We start from the raw sequence: 24,617 nt of genomic DNA on the forward strand, positions 1-24,617 counted from the left end.
GAGGCCCAGAGAAGTGACTCGCCCGCAGCTGACGAGTGGCGGGGGGGGGGGGGCGGGATTCGAACCCATGACCTCTGACTCCCGAGCCCGGGTTCTTTTCCACCGAGCCTCTGTTAAGCTTGGGAGAGGGCGATATCAGCATAAAGAGAGAAGGGATCGTGTGGCCGGGCCGCGGGAGGAAGGGGCAGGGGGGTCGGGGTTGGGCCCGTCCCGGCCGAGGAGGGAGGCCAAGGGCGGCCTTCTTCCGCCAAGTTTGGCGACAGTGGGCAGGCCTGGCGGTGAGGCCCGGAAGCTGCTCCCCGCCATCCTCCTCCTCTTCCTCTTCTTCTTCCTCCTCCTCCTTCCCGCCCGAAAAGCGAAAGGCGCCACTCTCCACCCGCCGCCCCCGACCCCCGCACCATGCCCCACGGAGCGGGCTCGGGCCCAGGCCCAGGCCCCGGCTTGCAGCAGCAGCAGCCTCAGGCTCCGCCTCCGCCGCCGCACGGAGAGTTGCAGTACCTGGGGCAGGTGCGGCACATTCTGCGCTCCGGCTGCAAGAAGGAGGACCGAACCGGCACCGGCACCGTGTCCGTCTTCGGCCTGCAAGCGCGCTACAGCCTCAGAGGTCACCCACCACCCCCGCCCCGCCCCGCCCTGGCCTTCTCTGCCCTGCACTGGCCTTCTCTGCCGTGCTCTGTCCTGCACAGTCTTGCTCTGCCCTATTCTGCTCCGCTCTAACCTGCACTGCCCTGCTCTGTCCTGCACGGCCCTGCACTATCCTACTCTGTCCTGCACTGCCCTGCTATGTCCTGCTCTGCCCAGCACGGCCCTACACTATCCTACTCTGTCCTGCACGGCCCTGCTATGTCCTGCACGGCCCTGCTATGTCCTGCACGGCCCTGCTATGTCCTGCACGGCCCTGCTATGTCCTGCACGGCCCTGCTCGGCCCTGCACGGCCCTGCTCTGTCCTGCACGGCCCTGCTCTGCCCAGCACGGCCCTGCTCTGCCCAGCACGGCCCTGCTCTGCCCAGCACCGCCCTTCTCTGCCGTGCATGGCCCTGCACTATCCTACTCTGTTCTGCACGGCCCTGCTATGTCCTGCACTGCCCAGCACGGCCCTGCTCTGCCCTGCACGGCCCTGCTCTGCCCTGCACGGCCCTGCTCTGCCGTGCATGGCCCTGCACTATCCTACTCTGTTCTGCACTGCCCTGCTATGTCCTGCACTGCCCAGCACGGCCCTGCGCTGCCCTGCACGGCCCTGCACTATCCTGCTCTGTCCTAAACTGTCCTGCCCTGTCCTGCATTGCCCTGCTCTGTCGTGCCCAGCCGTGCACTGCCCTGCTCTGCCCTGCATGCCGGGGCACGGGTCCTGGCCAAGCTGGTCCTGCTCCCGCAGGGGTGGACTGCACCTGCACCTCCGCACGCCCCCTCCTCTGCCGGCCGGTGACCCCCAAACTCCCCCACAGCCGCCCCGTGGCCCGCAAGCCTAGCGCAGCCCCCACCATCCGGCCTGTGGGAGGGGGTCCTAATAATAATTATGGCCTTCGTCTAAGAGCTTACTCTGTGCCAGGGACTGTATTAATTGCCGGGGTGGGCATCAGCACCTTGGGTTGGACACAGTCCCCGTCCCACGTGGGGCTCACAGTCTCAAACCCCATTTTACTGATGAGGGAACTGAGGCCCAGAGAAGTCAATTGATTTGACCGGTATCACGCAGCGGACAAGACAGGATTAGATCCCTTGACCTTCTGATTCCCAGGCCTGCGGTCTGTCCACTGTGCCATGCCGCGTCCCACTACGCCATGCTAAGGCGTCCCACTGGGTGCGTGGCCATAATAGTAATAATAATGATGCTGATGGTACTTGTTAAATGCTTACTGTGTGACTGTGGGAGTGGGTCCTGAGACAACTCATTAGGTCTGCGGCCCTAATAATAATGCTGTTTGTTAAACACTTACTATGTGGCTGTGGGAGTGGGCCCTAAGACGACCTACTGTGTGTGCGGTCATAATAGTAATAATTATGGCATTTTAGCGCTTACTATGTGCCATGCACTGTACTGAGCACTGGGGTGGGCATCAGCAACCTGGGTTGGACACAGTCCCTGTCCCACATGGGGCTCGCAGCCTTAATCCCCATTTTACAGATGTGGTAACTGAGGCTCGGAGAAGTGAAGAGACTTGCCCAAGGTCACGCAGCAGCCAAGTGGCAGAGCGGGATTAGAACCCCTAGCCTTTGGACTCCCAGGCCTGTGATCTATCCACTACACCGTCCTGCTTCATCAATCTGTGGTATTCTTAGAACAGTGCTTTGCACACAGTACGTGTTTAATAAATACCATTATTATTATTGAGGACTTACTATGTGTAGAGCACTCTGTCGAGTATTTGGCCGAGTATAGTATATCCCTAATGTGCAAGTGACCAAAATCACATAACTGCTCCACTCCCGCCCTGCGCTCTCAGGATGGGCTTTGTCAGTCTAGAGCCAGTGTGGAAGGATCCCTGCAGAAATAAGAATAATTGTGGCATTTGTTAAATGCTTACTATGTGCCAGATACTGCACTAAGCGCTGGAGTAGATACAAGGTAATCGGGTTGGACACAGTCTCTGGCTCACAGAGGACTCACAGCCTTAATCCCCATTTTTCAGATGTGGAAACTGAGGCACAGAGGAAGGAAGTGACTTGCCCACGGTCACACAATAGACAAGCGGTAAAGCTGAGATTAGAACCCAGATCCTCTGACTCCCAGGACTGTGCGCTTTCTCCTAGGCCATGCTGCTTCTCTAATAAGGCCAGAAAAATCACAGCCCACAAAAGGGGCCCCAGATATTTATAAACATCCATCTCCTTGGGCAACCAAGGGCCTCCCCCACCTATCTTCTTAGACCTACTGGGGGGGGCCGGGGCGGGGGTCACTCTGAGATGGGACCTTGTTCCCAGGGCCCAACTTCTACAGGACTTACAGTTTTGCCCTTCAAGATCTATGTTTTGTTTTTTGTTTTTTTTCCCCCTCAAATGGTCTTTCAGATCAGTTTCCTTTGCTGACGACCAAACGGGTGTTCTGGAAGGGAGTACTGGAGGAGCTGCTGTGGTTTATCAAGGTGAGCTAATCTTTCATTCAGTCAGTCGATCGTATTTTTTAAGTGGTTACTGTGTGTAGAGAACTGTACTAAGCGCTTGGGAAGGCACAGTACAAAAATAAACAATTATATTCCCCTCCCACAGTGATCTCACGATCCAGCGGGGAAACAGTGTGGAGAAGGGAAATTCCCTCTGGATACCTCCATCTTCTGTTCGTAGTGGCACAGAGCATTTTCCATTATTTCCCTGGGGACGTAGACTGGGAGAAAGCCCTTAAACAAGCAACAGAGGTGCACAAGTGTTTTGTTTGTTTTTAATGGTATTTGTTAAGCACTTACTATGTGTCAGGAACTGAACTAAGCACTGGGGTAGGTTCAAGGCCTTGTACTGGACTAATTACTGGGGAAGGTAGAAAGCCTTCCCTGACCAAGCCCCCTTTTTCCTCGGCTCCCCCTCCCCTCCCCTATCTATGTAGATAGATGTACATATCTAAAATTCTATTTATATAAATGCCTGTGTACTTGTTTTGATGTGTTTATATCTATAATTCTAATTATTGATGCTATTGATCCCTGTTTACTTGTTTTGATGTCTGTCTCCCCCCGATCTAGAGTGTGAGCCCACTGTGGGTATGGATTGTCTCTCTCTGTTGCTGAATTGTACTTTTATTCATTCATTCAGTTGTATTTATTGAGCGCTTACTGTGCGCAGAGCACTGTACTAAGTGCTTGGAATGTACAATTCAGCAACAGAGACAATCCCTGCCCAACAACAGACTCGCAGTCTAAAAGGGGGAAGCAGACAACAGAACAAGTAGTCAAGCAACAAAACAAGTAGGCAACAAAACAAGAAGTCAGGCAAATGCTTAGTACAGTGCTCTGTACATATTAAGTGCTCAATAAATACAATTAAATAAATGAATACAAGTTAATCAGGTTGGACACAGTCCCTGCCCCCTTGGGGTTCCCAGTCTTAGACCCCATTTTACAGATGAAGTAACTGTGGCCCAGAGAGTCCATGACTTGCCCAGGGTCACACAGCAGATAGGTGGCGGAGCCGGGATTAGAACCCAGGTCCTTCTGACGGCCAGGTCTGTGCTCTGTCCACTAGGCCAAGCTACTTCTCGACTGAATCAAGTCCATTAGGAAATAGAGTACGAGAAGTGAATGTCAGGATCCCCTTGTTCCTTTCACCTTCTGGCTAAAGCCAGATGGCATCTTCCTATCATTGGACTGAAAGGGGCAAACTTCGATTTGCTGAAAATGGGTGTCAGGCAAATCAGGTCATAGAACACATTTGTGAGAAGAAGGCAGGGTGATTGAAAAGGGATTGGGGAAGAATGGGGTAATGTCAATAAACTAATGAATTTATGGGTTAGGAGGGGCTGGGAGGAGGGCATGACCTTCTCCTCTAAAAGAATGAGAATATTTAAGGAGGAAGAAATCAGGCCTTGAGACAGGACGAGAAACTGAGAAGGAGATGCGGGAGTTGACGTGTCATAAAGAGCAGAGAAAAATGGGAGGGGAGATGTCCTCACACCTTGACTTTGTCCACCTCTTCTAGGGCTCCACAAATGCCAAAGAACTCTCTGCAAAAGGAGTGAGGATCTGGGATGCCAATGGGTCTCGGGACTTCCTGGATAAGCATGGCTTTACCTCCAGAGAGGAAGGAGACTTGGGACCAGTTTATGGCTTCCAGTGGAGACATTTTGGTGCCGAATACAAAGAGATGAACACAGGTGAGGAAAATGAATGACTCCGCAAGTTGTCTTTTCTGCCACCAGTAGCACAGTTATTTTCCGCCATCATTTCAATTTGGTGTGAGCAGTTTGAGAAACTGCAGGTGCTTATCTAGGGAGGCGTCCCCATCTTCACTGCTCTTCTAAAAGTCATATTTCGTCCAAGATGCCTTCCTTGACTGACCTCTGATTTCCCATCTTATTCACCTTCCCTTCTGTATCGCTTATGTGCTTGGGTCTGTACTCCTTAATCACTCTGCTTGCCCCATAGCGCTTATGTACAGATTTATACTCTGTCATTTTCTCTATCCGTAATTTATTTTAATGTCTCCCTCCTCCTTTAGACAGTAAACTCCCCGAAGGTGTGAGTCATCTATCAATTCTGTTGTACTCTCCCCAGTGCTGCATTTAGTGCTCTGCCCACAGTAAGCACTCGACAGATGCCACTGATGGTATCTTCTTTTACAAGGTCAATTTTATGGAGCAAGATATCCTGAGCATTTGATGTCAGTGGAAAGATGCTTGGAGCACTTCACCATTAGTAAACATCACCGAGACCCCCAGTAGCTGGCCCCTGGCCTTTGGGTGCCCCCTATGACAGCGCAGAAGGATTGGCTTGTTGTCCATGTTTGGGGGGTTGGAATCTGCCCCATCTGCAAAAGGCAGGAATCCCAGATTTGCAGGGAACTGTGGATCGGGTAGTCTGCAGTGTCGGTTGAAAACATCTACCGAGCACTGAGAGACCAGAGAAAGTTGAAAGGACCATTGCGGCCTAGCTTTTTTCCTCAGGGATGATGTTGCGGGGCAGTGCTGAGGGACAGTTCTGAGATGAGCGGGTCTCTTCTCGAACCACTTCCTGAGGGGACAACTGAAGGGCCAGTTGTTCTGGGATCACCAAAGGCATCAGATAAGACAATTGACCAGGCCTCTATGCCTGAGGGACCCAGTAGTCTTTCCTTTTCTAGGCTTGTCTCATTTCTTCCTTGCAGACACCTCAGGTGAAGTTACTTCTTGGGGAAGGAGGTGATTCAGTCACTGTGGTTTATAAATTATGTTTATATTAATGTCAGACTCCCTCTCTATACTGTAAGCTCATTTGTTTTGTTTTTATAGTATTTGTTAGGTGCTTACTATGTGCTGGGCACTGTACTAAGTGCTGAGGTGGGTACAAGCTAATCAGGTTGGGCACAGTTCATGTCCCACATGGGGCTCACAGTTTCAATCCCTATTTTCCAGATGAGGTAACTGAGGCACAGAGAAGTAAAGTGACTTGCCCCAGTTTACACAGCAGACCAGTGGTGTAGTGGAGAGTAGAACCCAAGTCCTTCTGATTCTCAGGCCCGTGCCTATCCACTAGGCTCCGTGATTCCGCTCTGTGTTTTTTTTTTTTCCTCCTAAATTTTCAGTCCCTCAGTTGATGATAACAAGAATAATAAGGATGGCATTGGTTAAGCACTTACTATGTGCCAAGTACTGTTCTAAGCACCAGGGTAGACACAAGGTCATCAGGTTGTCCCTCGTGGGGCTCACGGTCCTAGTCCCCATTTTAATAATAATGTTGGTATTTGTTAAGTGCTTACTATGTGCAGAGCACTGATCTAAGCGCTGGAGTAGACACAAGAGAATCAGGTTGTCCCACGTGGGGCTCAACAGTCTTAATCCCCATTTTACAGATGAGGTAACTGAGGCACAGAGAAGTGAAGTGACTTACCCGTAGTCACATAGCTGACAAGAGGCAGAGCTGGGATTCGAACTCATGACCTCTGACTCCCAAGCCCATGCTCTTTCCACTAAGCCACGCTTCTTCTCAAACAAATGTATTTCCTTTCACATGTATTTCCTTTCCTTGTGCCATGACCCACCCTTACAGCGCTTCTGCCTCGGTTCTGTGGTCCTTCTGGGACGTGCAGCAGGGTGGAAAACTCACAATCCTGTGGTGGTGTGGAGACCAAGCATTTCCTGAGAACGCCGCTCTTCGTAATTTTAGCGTGTGCTGGAATCGATGGCTTCTTGTTGGTTTTCAATCTTTCGAACAACTTCCTTCAGATTATGCCGGCCAAGGAGTTGACCAGTTGCAAAAAGTCATTGACACAATCAAAGCCAACCCTGACGATCGAAGAATCATTATGTGTGCTTGGAATCCTAAAGGTATGGGCGGGAAGGGAATTGTTATGGGAATTTCTGGGAATATGGGAAGTTCCTTGTAGGAAGGGGATCGTGTCTCTGCTGTACTTAATACAGGGCTCTCCACCAAGCTAACGCTCAATAAACGCAAATATTACTATGTATGCCAACCTGAGTGCCAGCATTGGTGCCTTAGCACTTAGGGTTATCGTTAAAAGTTGCTTTGTAATTACCCAGAAGCTCAATCGATTGTATTTATTGAGCACTTACTATGTGCAGAGCACTGTACTGAGCTCTTGGAAGGGTACAGTGTAATAGAGTTGGTAGACACATTCCCTGCCCACAGTTATTCGAAGTTCTAAATTTACATTTTAATAATAATAGTATTTAATAATAATACTAGCATTTTAATAATAATAATAGTACTTTGTGTCAAGCACTGCCCTGGGCGCTTGGGGTAGATATGAGATAATCAGGTTGGACAGAGTCTCTGTCCCACCTTGGGCTCCCAGTCTAATACCAGGGAGAACTAGTATTAAATCCTCATTTTACAAATGAGGAAACTGAGGCATGGCAAAGCTAAGCATTTGAGAGGATTATTTGAATAAATCTGGTAAAGCATCAGAGGGTTCATACTTTCTGTTGCATACCCTTCCCAAGGATGAATTCATTCAGTTGTATTTATTGAGCACTTACTATGGGCAAGGTGTTGTACTGTGCACTTGGGTGAGTACAGTATAGTGATAAACAGTCATATTCTCTGAATTCCTGCTCTCTTGTTTCCCTTAGTTGGGTCTTTTCCTCCCCCTCCCCTCCCCTCCCTTTTATAAGACGACACAACAAATGGGAGATTGTTTTTCTCATAACTCTATTAATCTAATTTCCAATTAGACTTTCATTGGGTTGATTACAAGTATCAGAGTAAAGTGTCAGTAAAACTGTATCTAAAAACATTTAATGAAAGTTTTCCCGCTGATGTTTAACTTTGACGTCCTTCAAGCTATTGTCAAAACTTAAGAAAACTATATGAAACTTCACTTTTAGAGGTTCTGCCTCTTTTAATCTCAGTGTTGAACTGAGGTTTGTCTCTAAATTAAGTATATGTGGTTGAAATTCACTCCTTAATAAAGAGACGTTCATTCGCCTTCATCTCGTGTGGGCCGACTGGATGAGTTCTGACAATTCTGATGAATAATTCTGGTATTCGTTAAGCACTTACCATATGCACTGTACTGAGCGCTGGGGTAGACACAAGACAATCGGGTCAGCTACAGTCCTGGTCCCACATAAAACTAGCAATCATAAGTAGGAGGGAGACCGGGTATTTGATCCCCGTTTTCAAATGAGGAAACTTAGACACCGAGAAGTTAAGTGATCTGTGTGAGATCACATTTGTGTGAGATTGGGTGGAACTAGGGTAAGAACTCGGATCCTCCGACTCTGAAGCCTGTGTTCTTTCCACTAAACCTTGCTGCTATAGAAGTTGTGTGTCAAAAGACATATCAATATTTAAATTCCCTATTAAGTCTTTCCTCTTAAAGATAGACTATGGCATCTCAAGAGCAGCTCATTGGAAAGAGCCTGGGCTTCGGAGTCAGAGGTCATGGGTTCGACTCCCGGCTCTGCCACTTGTCAGCTGTGTGACTGTGGGCAAGTCACTTAACTTCTCGGTGCCTCAGTTACCTCATCTGTAAAATGGGGATTAACCGTGAGCCTCACGTGGGACAACCTGATTACCCTGTATCTACTCCAGCGCTTAGAACAGTGCTCGGCACATAGTAAGTGCTTAACGAATACCAACATTACTAGAATCTGGTTTGGCCTGAGGGTGGTTTTTTTTTTGTCTTCTGACTGAAGTTTTCTCTGACCTTTTTCTCCCTTCCTTTGTTCTTTTCCTAGATATCCCTCTGATGGCTCTGCCCCCTTGCCATGCTCTCTGCCAGTTCTATGTGTTGAATGGTGAGCTCTCTTGCCAGCTGTACCAGAGATCAGGAGACATGGGCCTCGGAGTGCCCTTTAACATCGCCAGTTACTCATTACTCACATATATGATCGCACATATCACGGGCCTGAAGGTACGGTGCTCTCTTCTTTTAGCGATTTAATCGTTGCATGTAAAATACTATTGTTGCTTTAATGTAAGAGAAATTGTCATGGAATTATTGAGGAAAATACCCAAGTAAATTATCTTCAAACAACCAGATAGGGTACATTTCTCAGGTAAAGAATGGTATTTATTGAATGCCTACTGTTTGCAGAGTTCTGCACTAGGGAACACATATTGAAAGTAATAGTAATAATAATAATAATGTTGGTATTTGTTAAGCGCTTACTATGTGCGGAGCACTGTTCTAAGCCAGGGGTAGATACAGGGTAAATAGGTTGTCACACATGAGGCTCACAGTTAATCCCCATTTTACAGATGAGGCAACTGAGGCACAGAAGTGAAGTGACTTGCCCACAGTCACACAGCTGACAAGTGGCAGAGCCGGGAGTTGAACTCATGACCTCTGACTCCGAAGCCCAGGCTCTTTCCACTGAGCCACGCTGCTTCACGTGGTCTGAGCATTCATTCATTCATTTCATCATATTTATTGAATGCGTAGTGTGTGCAGAGAACTTTTAATACCACCTGAATGTTTTAAATCATAAGCTTATGGGAAAGACCAAGCTTTTGCCTTTAGGAATCTGTTTTCTTAAGTGTTTAATTTTCTCAGGAGCAAAAGTTTCGTGTAGCTTAAAATGTTTTGCCTTTAAAATACATCCTGCAACCTGATTTGAAGTAGATTGAACTGTAAAGTACTAAATAATGTTTTTCTTGCCCTCTCTGCCAATTGAAATGTAGCCCGGTGACTTTGTTCATACTTTGGGAGATGCTCACATATACCTGAATCATATTGAACCGCTGGAAGTCCAAGTAAGTGGTCGGAACTGAACACGTTTCATCCAAAGTCCGTTTTGAAATTGCACTGTCTATCCAACAACAAATTTCTTTTGGCCTGAAAGTTCGTCAGATGCCATTTTCAAATCCAAACTTCTCTCAGTCCATGCTTTACTGCTGCTCAGATTATTTTTTAAAACAAAATAATAATAATAATGTTGGTATTAAGCGCTTACTATGTGCAGAGCACTGTTCTAAGCACTGGGGTAGACACAGGGGAATCAGGTTGTCCCACCTGGGGCTCACGGTCTTCATCCCCATTTTACAGATGAGGTAACTGAGGCACAGAGAAGTTAAGTGGCTTGCCCAAGGTCACAGAGCTGACAAGTGGCAGAGCCGGGATTAAAACCCATGACCTCTGACTCCAAAGCCCGGGCTCTTTCCATTTAGCCACACTGCCTCACTCTGATTTTTTGCTACCGGCACCTTGCTCACGCCCTCCCTCCTGCCTGGAAGTCCCACTCCCTTTAATATCCAACAGGTCACCACTCTCCATCTTTAAAGCCATACTAAAATTACGCCATCTCCAGGAAGTCTTCCCTGACTAATCTCTTATCTCCCCATCCGATTTTTCCCTCCCTACTGCATCACCCATATACTTCGATCTAAGCACTTACTCACGGTGTCTCCTCACCCCCACAGAATTTATGTACGTGTCATTATACCCCATTGCTTCTCTTACCTGTAACTTAGTGTAATACCTGTCTCCCACTAGAGCATAAACCCCACAAAGTCTTGGATCACTCTGCTGGTTCGGTTGTACTCTCCCAAGAGCTTAGTACAGTGTTCCGCCCACAGTCCATTGACACGTGATCTCCTAAATACGATTCCTTCTAGGACTGACTTTTTAAAGTGGATCTAATCAAGTCTCCGATTTTAGGGTTACTAGAGGATTCAGATTTGAAATTGAAACAAAGACCCTAGCCCCATTCCTGCCCAATTTGAGGCTGCCTGTTTTTTTGTTTTGGTCGGGGGTTTAGGTGAATTAGGATAGGGCGATGGATCTCAGGGGTCTCTGACTTACTGCCTTGCCCTTGATGACCCTAAACCACAAGACTATATGGCTAGAACCACATGACTCAGTATTATCGTGTCCATAGAGAAACCAATCAGTTATATTTATCAAGCACTATGTGCAGACCACTGTCCTGAGTGCTCGGGAGAGTACAGTACAACAGAATTAGCAGGCACGCTCCCTGCCCACAACGAGCTTACAGTTTAGAGGGGGAGGCAGACATTAATGTGAATCAGTAATTTATAATATAAAATGAAAAGATCTGTACATAAATGTGGGATTGGGGATGGGGCAAATATCAAACATCCAAAGGTCCCCTATTAAGGTGCATAGTCGCAGGAGGGAAAGCAAGCTGGGGAAAGAAGGGTGTCATTGGGGGGAGGCTTCTCGGAGATGTGACCTTAGTAATGGTCTGTTGTATGTGAAGAGGGAGGCAGTTCCAGGGGAGGGGGAGGATGTGGGAAAGGGAAGTCCACCTCTTCCCCCATTTTGTTTCCCTTTCCAAGCTGTCCTCAGCTCCTCAGTGTAATAATAATGATAGTATTTGTTAAGCGCTTATTCCGTGCCAGGCACTGTGCTAAGCGCTGGGGTGGATACAAGCAAATCAGGTTGGACCCACGTCCCTTGTCCCACCTGAGGCTCACAGTCTCAATCCCCGTTTGACAGATGAAGTAACTGAGGTACAGAGAGGTTAAGTGACTTGCTCCAGGTCACACAACAGACAAGTGGCAGTTCTGGGATTTGAACCCATGACTTTCTGACTCACAAGCCTGTGCTCTATCCCCTGCACTGTGGCGGGATTTGAAGAAGAGTAATTGCACTGCATTCAAGGACTCTAAAAATCCCCAAAGCACCCAGAAATACAAACAGGCCTTCAAAGAGAATGTCATGGTGTTGTGAAAAACACCAAAAGCCTCTGACGGGATTCTGCCTATTGCTTGATCTCCAATGGAGAACAGAGCACACTTCCCATGAATGAAGATCGGTAGCCGGAGTGGCATTTTTGGTTTGTTTTGTGTCAAAACCGAGCTTAGTTTACCCACCGAACAGTAAGCGGGGCTTATGGAGATAAGGTAGCAGGTCCTGGAAGATTGCCAGGTGTCAGGCTCCTATTGGCAACTCTGGTTTGCACCTTGTCCCCCTGCCAATCTTCAACTTGTCCTGTGACCGTAGTGCAGGAGCAGAACATTCATTGCTTCATGTGACTGTCACAAGGATCTCGTCTGCACCGACACGAGTTGATTTCAGTCAGTGTTGTTTACTGTGTCCAGGGCCCTGTACTAAGCATTAGGGAGAGTATCATGCAACAGTGTGTGGGTTTTTTTGTTTTAATGGTATTTAAGTGCTTACTAGGTGCCAGGCACTGTACTGTGTGGTGGTGTAGATACAAGCTAATCAGATTGGACAGATCCGTGTCCCCCATGGGACTCGGTCTTCATCCCCACTTTACAGATGAGGTGACTGAGGCACAGAAAAGTGAAGTGACTTGCCTCTGGTCACAAAGTAAGCAAGGGGGGAGAGTTAGGATTAGAACCCAAGTCCTTCTGACTCCCGTAGGCCATGCTGCTTCTCTTCAGTAGACACGTTCTCTCCCCATATCGGGCTTACAGTGTAGAGGGATTATTTTAACTAGATAGCCTAGCTGGTTTCTTACGCCTGTGGTACCATGCGTATTCTTCTCTACTTTGATTTCAGCTTCAGAGGGAGCCGAGACCTTTTCCCAGGCTCAAGATTCTTCGGCAGGTTGAAACCATCGATGACTTCAAAGCCGAAGACTTCCAGATTGAAGACTACAATCCCCACCCAGCTATTAAGATGGAGATGGCAGTCTAAGAACCCCCCCTTTGTGGCCTGTTTTCAGGGGGTCCCTGTAGCAAGCCCTCTGGATACTTGTTGGAAAGGTGATTTTTTTTTTTTTCCCTAGCCTGTGTTCAAACTGAAATGAACAGGAATTAAAATACCATTTTCAGGAACTTTTCTGATAGAGGAGTTTTGCTTCTAGGAGAACTGGCCATGGGTATAGTAAATAGAGCACAGCCAGATAGCTTTCTTTACTGAGGAATGTTTATTGGAATTGCTTGGCCTTTCAGAGTGCTGAAGGGATGAGATGTGAACATCGACAACTTTTGTTCAGTTCCAGGATAAACTGCAAAACTTAAAAGGTGTACTAAATTACTTTACATCTGTTTGAAAAGGCTAGTCACTCCTTTTAACTTGTACAGAGACACTATAGTTTGCAATCTTTCTTGTCTAATGCTGAATTTATTAAAATGTTAACTTGTTACTTGAACAAATTTGTTCCAGTACCAAATGGATAATGCATCATGTCTTGCAGAGTATCACAGTACAGTGTTCACCCCCAAATTTAAATTCACCCCCAATATATTTACGAGAAGAAGGATGAGAGCCTTTCGTTATTAAGGTAATCAATCGAACGGTGGTATTTGAGTGCTATCTGTGAGCAAAGCATTGAACTAAACATTTGGGAGAGTATAACTTAAGAGTTGGTAGATAGGTTCTCCGCTCACAACAAGTTTACAGTTGAGAGAGGGAGAATCAAACATCATCTCTTCCCTGGATACAGTATTAATGTCCAGTGAGCTGATTCTTGAGATTTTCATTGTGTTTGCATTCATTGCATTATAATCTTTGTGCTGCTAGGATAGAAGTTTCCTCTACTAAACAAAATAACTGTCCCCCAATAACAGTAATGGAAGCTACTACAGCTTCTGAGCAGCCATGAGGTTTTGCCAGACTTCACCTTCAGGAAACTCATGTTGCTTGACAGAATCTTCCTTCATCTCTGAGGAATAGCCGGGATCCTTAAAGGAAAAAGTAGCGATCGTCATCATCACTTGAAACAGAAATCTCTAAATTCCTTTTTCTTAGAACCACATTGCTAGAGTTGCCCTAGTATCCATGTGAACCAGTGTGGCCTCATGGAAAGAGCTTGGACCTGGAAGTTAAAGGATCTCGGTTCTGTTCCTGGCTCTACCACTTGCCTGCTGTGTGACCTTTGGAAAGTCATGTAACTTCTGAGCCTCACTTTCCTCAACTGTAAAATGGGGGTTCGATTCACGTTCTCTCTCCCACTTAGATTGTGAGCCCCATGGAATGGAGAATGTTTCTGACGTGATCAAGTGGTATCTACCCCAGTGCTTAAAAGCAGGGCTTGGTACATAGTAAGTGCTTAGCAACTACCATAATAATCCTGGTGAAGAGAAAAGGAGTAAGATCCTGGAGAGTGAGTTTGGTTCTAGGGTTTTCAATAGGGAGAATTGCTTTTCGTTCTTTCTGCTGCATGAATTCCAATCAAACCAAGCCGATTTTTTTTTTCCATTTATAGCTGTGCCTTCCCAGGCGAAGGGGGTAGGGGAAGATGGGATGGGACACAGACGTGAGCCGACACCCAGCTAATATGAGATCCATTTACTGCAAAAGCGCTTAGGCCCCAGTCCTCTGGAACCTCTTGACTGCGCTCTCCATCGCAGCTTCGCTAGAGCAGATGTCTTTGACCTGGGGTAATTAACCTCTGTGGAAGAAGCCAACCTCTTGAATCTTTGGTGAGGAATAAGAATGTAAAGGATGAAGTGAAAGACCTTTTCCTTTCATTAGATTCATTAAAAACCATACAAAGCGTACTGTGGGAGACCAGCCTGATTGGTAAAGACAGCTACAAAGGTTGTAAGTGGTCTGTTAACAGCTTTAAAGTAATTAGAGAAGCAGCATGGCCAGGTGGATAGAGCACAGGCCTGGGCGTCGGAAGGACCTGGGTTCTACTTCTGCCTCCCTCGCTTGTCTGCTGTGTGACCTTGGGCAAGTCACTTCACTTTTCTCTGCCTCAGTTACCTCACTTGTAAAATAGGGAGTAAGATTGTGAACTCCATATGGGACATGGACGGTGTCCAGTCTAATAATAATAACTGTGGTAATTGGTAAGCACTTACTATGTGCTAGGCACTGTACAAAGCACTGGGGTGGATATAAGCAAATTAGGTTGGACGCAGTCGCTGTCTCACATGGGGCTCACAATCTCAATACCCATTTTAAAGCTTAGGGAACTGAAGCACCGAGAAGTGAAGTGACTTGCCCAAGGTCACAAAGCAGACAAGTGGCGGAGCCGGGATGAGAACCCATGACTTCGACTCCCAGGCCCGTGCTCTATCCACTCCGCCATGCTGCTTCGTGATCTGATTAGCTTGCATCTACTCCAGTGCTTAGTACTGTGCTTGGTACATAGTAAACGCTTAACCAATACCATTTAAAAAAAAATAAATCTAGGAATAATTTCTCGTTTTCCTATAGGCTGCCACGAGAGGTGGGGTTTCAGTACAGTGTGCGTATGTGGACATGACTGGGGGAGGTGGTTTATCCTAAAGTATTCAAGAAGAAGAAAAGATACATTCTTGGTGACCTTCTGAAGACCCTGAAACTGGTCACAAACACCCAGAGAAGTTCCTTGAGAAGGCCTGACAGGCCAGTCCAGAATCCCAGACAGCACCCAGTTAGCTCCAAGAAGCAGTAATTGTCAAGAACTGTATCTGTCGCTTAGTAAGCGCTTGACCTATACCACAGTTAAGAGCTGGGCATCAAGGAACGGTTGATTCAGTCATCTCTGGAAGACCCCGCAGCCAGATGAAGAGCCACTCCTCTCAAAGGTATAAATTTTTGTTTATTTTAATGTCTGCCTCTTCCCTTAGACTGTAAGCTTAGTATGGACAGGGAACGTATCTGGTAATCCTTTTGTGTTCTACTCTCCCACGTGCTAGGCACAGTGCTCGAAAAATAATTATGGTATTTAAGTGTTTACAATATGCCAGACACTGTTCTAAGCGCTGGGGGGATACAAGTAAATCAGGTTGGACACGGTCCCTGTCCCATATGGGGCTTACAAGGCTCAATCCCCATTTTACAAGGCAAGGGAACTGAGACACAGAGAAATGAACTGATTTGCCCAGGGTCACACAGCAGTCAAGTGGCAGAGCCAGGATTAGAACCCATGACCTTGTGACTCTCGGGATTGAAACTCCGGCTCTGGAAGAAGGCACTAAACCAGAAGCAACATGGTGCAGATCCTGGGTCCCGATGGGACCCAGTCCACAGGAGAAGCAGCCAGGACCATCTGAGTTGGGCAAAAATGCAAGGAGCTGATGATAGGTTTGTCAAATTAATCAACGGTATTTATGGATCACTTACTGTGTACAAAGCACCGTACTGAGTACTTGGGAAAGTACAACAGAGTTAGCCATTATATTCCCTGCCCCCAAGGTACGTGCTTACAGTCTAGGGAGGAGATAGGCATTAATATAAATAAGTACACTATGGGTATAACAATAATTAAGGTATTTGTTAAGCGTTTACTTTGTGCTAGGCATGTACTAAGCGCTGGGGTAGATAATATCAAGTCCACGAGAGGCTCACAGTTTCAATTTCGATTTTACAGATGAGGTAGCTGAGGCGCAGAGAAGTGAAGTGACTTGCCCAGGGTCACACAGCCGACAGGTGGTGGAGCCGGATAAACACCAGAATGTATAAAGGGAGTAATTTAAGTGGACCTGCTCTTTGCTTAGCTAATAATAATTGTGGTATTTAAGTACTTCCTGGGTGCCAACCACTATACTATGTTCTGGATTTCAAAAGAGTCAGGTCTGCCACACAGTCCTTGTCCCTCAAGGGGCTCGCAGCCCAACGAGAAACTTTCGGCTGGAGCTGTGGGCAGGGGGAATTTGACTGGCTAATTGAGTAGTAATCATATCTATTAAGCACTTACTGTGGGCAGAGCACAGTCCCGACTATTGGGAAAGGGTACATAGGTTGGGCATTCGGTCAGGTAAACCTGCAGTGCTTTAACCAAGAGGCAAAGTGGCAGATAGAGCTTGAGGAATCCCATCTGTGACCACTGTCAATCACAGCTGAATATTGGGAATCAACTATACTAAGGGAGTCTTATGACTATTACTCTTCTATCAAAGGCTTGGCAAAGAAAACCCTGCTAATCAAAGATACCGATGTTTCGATGTCTGATGATTACCTGAGGAGGCATGTAGGATGCTTTCTTGATTACCACAGGATACTTGAAGTGTTCATGCAGGTGATCTACAAATTCACACATCCTAGAAGACACAAAGGAAGAAAGTCGGATGCCGTCACCTGCCCGAAAGGAACGAACACACAAGATGCGCTTGGAAAAAATATCTCCTGGGGAGTCGGGGAGACGAATCAAATCGGAATCACTTATATGCCTTAGTGGTTCTTCCCACTTTGGGCTGGGGTTAGATCAGCCTTCTCTGGAGGTTTAAAAGTCATCCTACCACCTATTCCTATATATTAGGGCCCAGTGATGAGGGCCCGGAGCACGGGATGCAATGGTTGTCTCTTTGTGGGGTGTGTTTGACAAAGCTTACTGGTGGCCCTGAGCAGCGGGGATCCTTCTAAGCTAGGTGGGGGACAAAAGCTAGTTGCTATCTAATCCTTCCGACATGGTTTGGTCCCAGCTGAGCTGTAGAGACGAAAGGAAAACAGTATGGCTTGGTGGATAGAGCACAGGCCTGGGAGTCGTCGGAAAGTCATGGGTTCTAATACCGGCTCCGCCCCTTGTCTGCTGTGTGTTCTTGGGTAAGTCACTTCCTTCTCTGGGCCTCAGTTACCTCATCTGTAAAATGGGGATTGAGACCGTGAGCCCCATGTGGGACAGGGACTGTGTCCAACTCGATTTGTTTGTATCCATCCCAGAGTTTAGTACAGTGCCTGGCACATAGTAAGCACTTAACAAAGACCTCAATTATTATTATCACATTGGAAGATGACTCCAAGGAGGTGTGAATGGCTTCTGCCAGTGCACTGTAACAGAGGTTCTAGTCCTTAGGAAGAGAAGCAGAGTTGGCCCAACCCAGCCAGGAGAAGCAGCATGGCCTAATGGATAATAATCATAATAATGATGGTATGTTAAGTGCTTACTATGTGCCAAGCACTGTTCTAAGCACTGGGGTACATACAGGGTAATCAGGTTGTCCCATGTGGGGCTCACAGACTTAATCCCCATTTTACAGATGCGGTAAGTGGGGCACAGAGAAGTGACTTTCCCAAGGTCACAGCTGATAAGTGGCAGAGCCAGGATTAGAACCCATGACCTCTGACTCCCAAGCCCATGCTCTTTCCACTAATCCACACTGCTTCTCATGGACATGGGCCTGGGAGTCAGTACCTGTGTTCTAATCCTGGCTTGTTCTAATCCTGGCTCTGCCACTTGTCTGCTATGAGACTTGGGCAAGTCACTTCACTTCTCTGTGCCTCAATTCCCTCATCAGCAACATGGGGATTAGGACCGTGAGCCCCAGGTGGGACAGGGACTGTGCCCAATTTGTATTCACCCCAGGGTTTAGTACAGTGCCCGGCACATAGTGAGTACTTAAATACCACAAAGAAAAAGAAACCAAGGAGACAAGGAACAGGAAAGTGGTAATCTGAACCAGGACTCCAAACTCCTCAGTCTCCTTGGTTAAACCAGTAACATCTGCAGAGGGAAGAGCTTCAAGGAGAAGCCTGAGGGGGCAGATGGCAGGCCCCTTAGGCAGAGATCTAAGAGCATGACTGACCTGTTTTCGAGGCTTCCGGATACCGAAATAAAGTCAAAGATGATCAAGTGCTGGACCAGTTCACAGAGGCCAACTCCTCCCGCGTGGGGACAGACGGGAACTGAGAGGGGAAATAAATGAGTTCTTACACGCCGAGGGTTCTGCCGACACCGCAAGAGGGGACCGGTGGCCCGAGTCCCTGGCCGGTGATGGTTTGGAGGTGATTATTTGCTCGTTAGGGTAAAGAAAATAAAATCTCATCACAAAGTTAGCAAGGAGCTTCACGGTTAAAGTTAAGTGAATTAAGGTCAGGAAAATTAAATTGAGAGAAACGTGGATTCTCAAAGTAATTCAACCTAAGGCGGTTGAAGGTCGTGGACTGTTGATTGGGCTTTGCGGGGGTGGGGAAGATGGGGAAAGAAGGACTGTGATGATTGCAGCCTCTCAAAGCCTTACTTTGAAACTTTTTGGCCATCAGTAACACAGACAGGTTTTCATTGACACTTCCCAGCCTGCAGCTGTCAATCTGTAGGTACTGCAGGGCTTTAGCCTGCAGGAGCTGTTTAAATATCACTCTATTGTGGCACTGGAGATAGAATTAAAAATAAAAATCAACAGAAACTCACGCCTCCACCCTGAGGCTCTCTAATTGGCAATGAGACAATTATAGGTGGCAAGGCATCATTAAACAATGCGGTTTCTCCTATGCTGACTGAAAAAGGAACGGCATTTATCTTCGTTTCTCCCTTGGCTGAAGGTAAATGCCGATGCTCTGGCCGAGGCTTTGTGTTCCTTTTTCATAGACGTAGCCTAAAAAGTCTCACAATAAGAGCTCAGCTAGGGAGAAATTCAAACTCATCCTGCATTCATTAAGCAGATATAGATCGATATATCATCTCTCCTGGAGAAGAGATGAAGTGGAGCACACAAATGAAATATGGCAAAAGCAGCAATATTAAACTGCATTTTTTTCTCTCCTGCAGGGGAAAAATGAATTTGCTCCATCCTGTTGCTCTGCAGGATGCAGTAGGATGTGGCAGGTGTAATCTTTTTTAATTTGCGAACGCAAATCAATAAGGTTTAGTTTTGGAAACCACCTATCTTAAGATGGTATAGGGTGTTTTACTACCCCAATAGTGGTTCCCGTTTGCAATTTATAAGTTTTACCTTTTTGTTTTGCTTAGGGAGAACAGGCAACGTTCAAGAATTTGTCATTATCTGACTTCAGCTTCTGTTGAAGTCCTCAAAAATTCCTATTGTGGAGGTCCCTAACAAACCATTCCATTTACATTCATGTGTTGTACAAGTCTCACGCACTCAGTAAGTGCCCCATAGTTGTGGATCGATGCCATCACTTACTTGTTCTCCTGTGGCAACTCCAATTCCCAAGGGGGACAAGGCCTGAAAAAAACCCATGGTATATTAATAAATACTTAAAGTGTGTTTCCGAATTTTTAAAAGAATATATTTAACTGAAAGGAACATTTTACTGGGATTTTTGCTAAATTCAGTTTGACCTTTGGAGAATGACAGACAACTGAATGCTTCTGTTGATTCTGTGTGTATGTGTATAAAATAGCGCACAGACAGTGGAGCGAAAATAATTTCCTAAAACAATTTAGGTGTCCTTCTAATACTGATCTGTGGCCGAGTGAATAAAATACATCAAAATGCACAAACCACATTCTGATACCTCTAAGGTATAAAAATCAAATTATCTTTACACTTAGTCTAGTTCATTTCATCGTTTGTAATAACCATCTAGTTATAGGATAAGCTAAAGAAAGCAACTAGGTCTAAGATCTTTTTCAGACCCTGGGATTTGGCTACAGGCTCCATTAACTCTAAACAGTTCTGTATAGAGAAAGCTTTGTTGTGGGCATGGAATGTCTATCAACACTGTTATATTGTACTCTCCCAAATGCTTAGTACCGTGCTCTGCACCCCGTAAGCACTCAATAAATAGGACTGACTGATAAACATCTCAGCAGGAAAAAACAAAAGGAAATAAGGCCAACGTTGCCAGTAACCTCAGTCAATTGTATGCGAATGACTACTGTTTGCAGAGCACTCTAGTAAGCTCTTGGGAGCTACAACAGACACATTTCCGGCTCACCACGAGTTTATAGTCTAGTGGGAGAGACAGACATTAGTATAAATAAATAAATTACAGCTGGGTACATAAGTGCTATGGGGCTGGGCCGGGGAGCAAGTCAGGGCGACGCAGAAGGGAACAGAACAATGCTAAAATCTGCCCATTTCTCTCCATTTAAACTGTTACCATATTAATCCAATCGTTTATCCTATCCCATCTTGATTGCTGTATTAGCCTCCTTGCTGACCTCCCTGCTTCCTTTCTCTCCCCACTCCAGTCCATACTTCACTCGGCTGCCCGGGTCATTTTTCCTCAAAAACGTTCAGCCCATTTTTCTCCACTCCTCAAGAAACTCCGTAGTTGCCCATCCACCTCCGCATCAAACAGAAACCCCTCATCATTGGCTTTAAAGCAATCACCTTGCCCCCTCCTACATCAACTCAATACTTCTACTGCAACCCAGCCCGCACACTTCGCTCCTCTAATGCTAACCTTCTCACCGTACCTTGATCTCATCTGCCTCGTCCCCGAACTCCGGCCCACTTGCACCTTCTGGCCTGGAACACCCTCCCTCCTCATAACTGACAGATTATGACTTTCCCCCACTTCAAAGCCTTACTGAAGGCACATCTCCAAGAGGCCTTCCCTGACTAAGCCCTCCTTCCCTCTTCTCCCACTCCCTTCTGCGTTGTCCTGAATTGTTCCCTTTATTAATAGGTCCCCTCCTAGCCCCACAGCACTTATGTACATATCTGTAATTTATTTATTTGTATTAACGTCTGCCTCTCTGGACTGTAAGCTCATTGTGGACAGGGAATTTGTCTATTGCTGTACTCTCCCAAGTGCTTAGTAAATGTTCTGTACACAGTAAGAAAGAGCTCGATAAATATGATTGATTGAGGGGAAGAAAAGGAAGAGAGGACTTAGTCAGGGAAGGCCTCTTGAAGGAGAGGTGCCTTGAATAACACTTTTTGATGGAGGGAAGAAATATTGTCGGATACGAAGAGGGAGGGTGTTCCAAGCTAGAGGCAAGACGTGGGAAAGGGGCTGGCAGCGAGACAGATGAGATTAAGATACAGTGAGTAGTTTGGCATTGGAGGAGTGAAGTGTGCGGGTTGGGTTTCAGTAGGAGAGCAGTGAAGTGAGGTAGGAGGGGGGAAGGTTGACAGTGCTTTAAAGCCATTGGTAAGGAGTTCCTGTTGGATGAGGAGGTGGATGGCCAACCACTGGAGGCTCTTGAGGAGTCGCGAAACATGGCCTGAATGGTTCTGCAGAGTGAAGTACGGACTGGAGTGGGGAGAGACAGAAGGCAGGGAGATCAGCAAGGAAGCCGATAAAGTAATCAAGGTGGGATAAGGCCAAGTGCCTGGATTAACACGGTAGCAGTTTGGATGGAGAGGAAAGGATGGGTTTAAGCAATGTTGTGGAGGTTGAACTGACAGGATTTAGTGATAAACTGAATATGTGGGTTGAATGAGAGAGAGGAGGCAAGGATAATGCCATGGTTACGGGAAACAAGAAGGATAGCGGTGCCCTCTACAGTGATAGGACAGGGTTTGGGTGGGAAGATAAGGAGTTCTGTTTCTGTCACATTAAGTTTGAGGTGATGGCAGGACATCCAAGTAGAGATGTCTCCAAGGCAGGAGGAGATGCGGGACTGTAGCGCGGGAGAAAGATCAGGGCTGGAGATAAAGATTTGTAGATGGAGATTTGTATGTGCAGATGTAGATTTCTACCTTGGAGATGGTTGCGTGCCCAAGAATATCATCGGGGGAGGTTGGTTCCTCTATCCAGAGCGGTTTAAATTCGGCCAACTTGGACACCCACTCCACTGCTTCCTGCACGTCCCATCGTTGGTTGGCATCCAACATCTAAGAGAGAGGGCACCTTCCGTTCATTGTTCAACATGAGCAGAACCAGTATTTATTGAATACCCACTCTCGGGCAAGTCATTTCACTTCTCTGGGCCTCAGTTACCTCACCTGTAAAATGGAGATTAAGACTGTGAGCCCTACATGGGACAGCGACTGCATCCAATCCGATTATCTTGTATCTACCCCAGCACTTAGCGCCTGGCCCATAGTAAGCGCTTAATGAATTCCACAATTATATGTTGGTATTTGTTAAGCGCTTACTATGTGCAGAGCACTGTAGTATTATCACTGTATGAGATGCAGGGGGAAATTAGATGAGAAGTATGAGACAAGGATTCTCACGGTGGGTGTAGGCAAGCAAACATAACACATCAAACATACATTTGCAGGTGTATACATCAGTGCTGATTCAAACGTGTTAATGGGTTGACCTAGGTAGCTGGGAGTTAGAGCCAAGTGTTCATGTAAGAGGTGGGTTTTTAGCTGGCTTTTGAAGGGGAAATTCCTGGCTAAGTGAATAATAATAATGTTGGTATTTGTTAAGCACTTACTATGTGCCAAGCACTGTTCTAATCGCTGGGGTAGATACAGGGTTATCACATTGTCCCACGTGGGGCTCACAGTCTTAATCCCCAATTTACAGCTGAGGTAACTGAGGCACAGAGAAGTTAAGCGACTTGCCCAAAGTCACAGAGCTGACAAGTGGCGGGATTAGAGCCCACGACCTCTGACTCCCAAGCCTGGGCTCATTCCACTAAGCCCTGCTGCTCCTGTCAAGCAGAAGCAGAACAGAGAGAGTGTTCCAGAATTTGATTACACGGAATTGCTTATCACCTTATGCCCTCTAGACTGTTAGTTCCTAGTGGTCAGGGAACATGTCCACCAACTTGGTTACATCGCATTTGCTCAAGTGTTCTGTACAGTGCTCTGCACACACTAGAAACTCAATGAATACCAATTGATGCCCTTTGATCCGTATCTCCTAAGCACTTTGAAACTCAACTAACGCCCAGCCCCACAGTACTTACAGCCAGCACTTAGAACAGTGCTCAGTGCTTAGAACACTGAGCAGAGAAGCAGCGTGGCTCAGTGGAAAGAGCCCCGGCTGGGAGTCGGAGATCATGAGTTCGAATCCAGGCTCTCCCACCTGTCAGCTGTGTGACTGTGGGCAAGTCACTTAACTTCTCTGTGCCTCAGTTCCCTCATCTGTAAAATGGCGATTAACTGTGAGTCTCACGTGGGACAACCTGATGACCCTGTATCTACCCCAGCGCTTAGAACAGTGCTCGGCACATAGTAAGCACTTAACAAATATCAACATTATTATTATTATTATTAGAACAGGACTTGGCACATACTAAGTGCTTAACAAATACCTTCATTATTATACCCTTATTCCCTGCTCCTTTATTTATACCTAGTTTATTTTCATATCTGTCTACTCCAGTAGGTTGTAAACTCCTGGAAGACAGGGGTTGTGTTAACCAACCCTGTTATATTATACTCTCCCAAATGCTTAGTACAGTGCTCTGCACACTGTAAGTGCTCAATAAATACCATAGATTGACTGAGTAGCAGGATGGTGTAATGAATAGAGTGTGGCCCTGGGAATAAGGTCATGGGTTCTAATCCCAACTCTACTACTTGTCTTCTGTGTGATTTTTCGGTAAGTCACTTTACTTCTCTGTGCCTCAGTTCTCTCATCTGTAAAATGGGGGTTAAGACTGTGAGCCTCAGATGGGACAACCTGATTACCCTGTATCTACCCCAGCGCTTAGAACAGTGCTCTGCACATAGTAAGCGCTTAACAAATACCAACATTATTATTAAAATGGGGATTGAGACTGTGAGCTCCACTTGGGACGGGGACTGTGTCCAACCCAATTTACTTGTATCCACCCCAGAGTTTAGTACAGTGCTTGGCACATAGTAAGTGCTTAACAAATACCATCGTTATTATTATCATTATTGTTATTATCTCTACCCTCAGGAAACTCAGAATTCAGTCTTTTACTCTGCCCTTGCTGAAAATTCTCATATTGCTTAAAAGTGGGAGAAAGTACCAGAGTTATACAAGGTGTTATATATGGTAAGAGAAGAATAGAAGAAGTGTAATTACTGGTGTTCATCACGCAGGATTGGTTTTCGGGCACTGAAAGTAGCAACAGGATGCTCAGAGGAACATGTGATGG

At 46.5% G+C, this 24,617-nt stretch overlaps 2 protein-coding genes across 2 annotated transcripts in view; one reads left to right on the forward strand and one right to left on the reverse strand.

Annotated features, from left to right (window-relative positions):
• The first annotated feature begins 294 nt into the window (after positions 1-294).
• TYMS (thymidylate synthetase) lies at positions 295-13,166 on the forward strand. The gene is made up of 7 exons (XM_001508311.5): positions 295-604; positions 3,011-3,084; positions 4,628-4,802; positions 6,849-6,950; positions 8,826-9,001; positions 9,772-9,843; positions 12,578-13,166. Exons 1-7 carry the CDS (start codon positions 400-402, stop codon positions 12,713-12,715), a joined length of 942 nt encoding a protein of 313 aa, XP_001508361.1. The 5' UTR covers positions 295-399; the 3' UTR covers positions 12,716-13,166.
• The window catches only part of ENOSF1 (enolase superfamily member 1), a 46,943-nt gene continuing 35,254 nt past the window's right edge, over positions 12,929-24,617 (reverse strand). The window contains exons 11-16 of the mRNA XM_029065464.2: positions 22,288-22,422; positions 19,816-19,857; positions 18,913-19,042; positions 18,478-18,577; positions 16,914-16,995; positions 12,929-13,704 (exon numbers count right to left, since the gene is read on the reverse strand). Coding sequence (XP_028921297.1) covers positions 13,603-13,704; positions 16,914-16,995; positions 18,478-18,577; positions 18,913-19,042; positions 19,816-19,857; positions 22,288-22,422 — 591 coding nt within the window. The 3' untranslated portion in view covers positions 12,929-13,602. The remainder of the gene's footprint in view (positions 13,705-16,913; positions 16,996-18,477; positions 18,578-18,912; positions 19,043-19,815; positions 19,858-22,287; positions 22,423-24,617) is intronic.

This window comes from Ornithorhynchus anatinus, chromosome 5 (assembly GCF_004115215.2).
Source record: "Ornithorhynchus anatinus isolate Pmale09 chromosome 5, mOrnAna1.pri.v4, whole genome shotgun sequence".
NCBI classification, from domain to species: domain Eukaryota; kingdom Metazoa; phylum Chordata; class Mammalia; order Monotremata; family Ornithorhynchidae; genus Ornithorhynchus; species Ornithorhynchus anatinus.

Coding starts and splice junctions, on each gene's coding strand:
- TYMS (XM_001508311.5), top strand. CDS start 400: ATGCCCCACGGAGCGGGCTCGGGCCCAGGCCCAGGCCCCGGCTTGCAG. Junction 9,002..9,771: donor CACATATCACGGGCCTGAAG/GTACGGTGCTCT, acceptor ATTGAAATGTAG/CCCGGTGACTTTGTTCATAC. Junction 9,844..12,577: donor TTGAACCGCTGGAAGTCCAA/GTAAGTGGTCGG, acceptor CTTTGATTTCAG/CTTCAGAGGGAGCCGAGACC.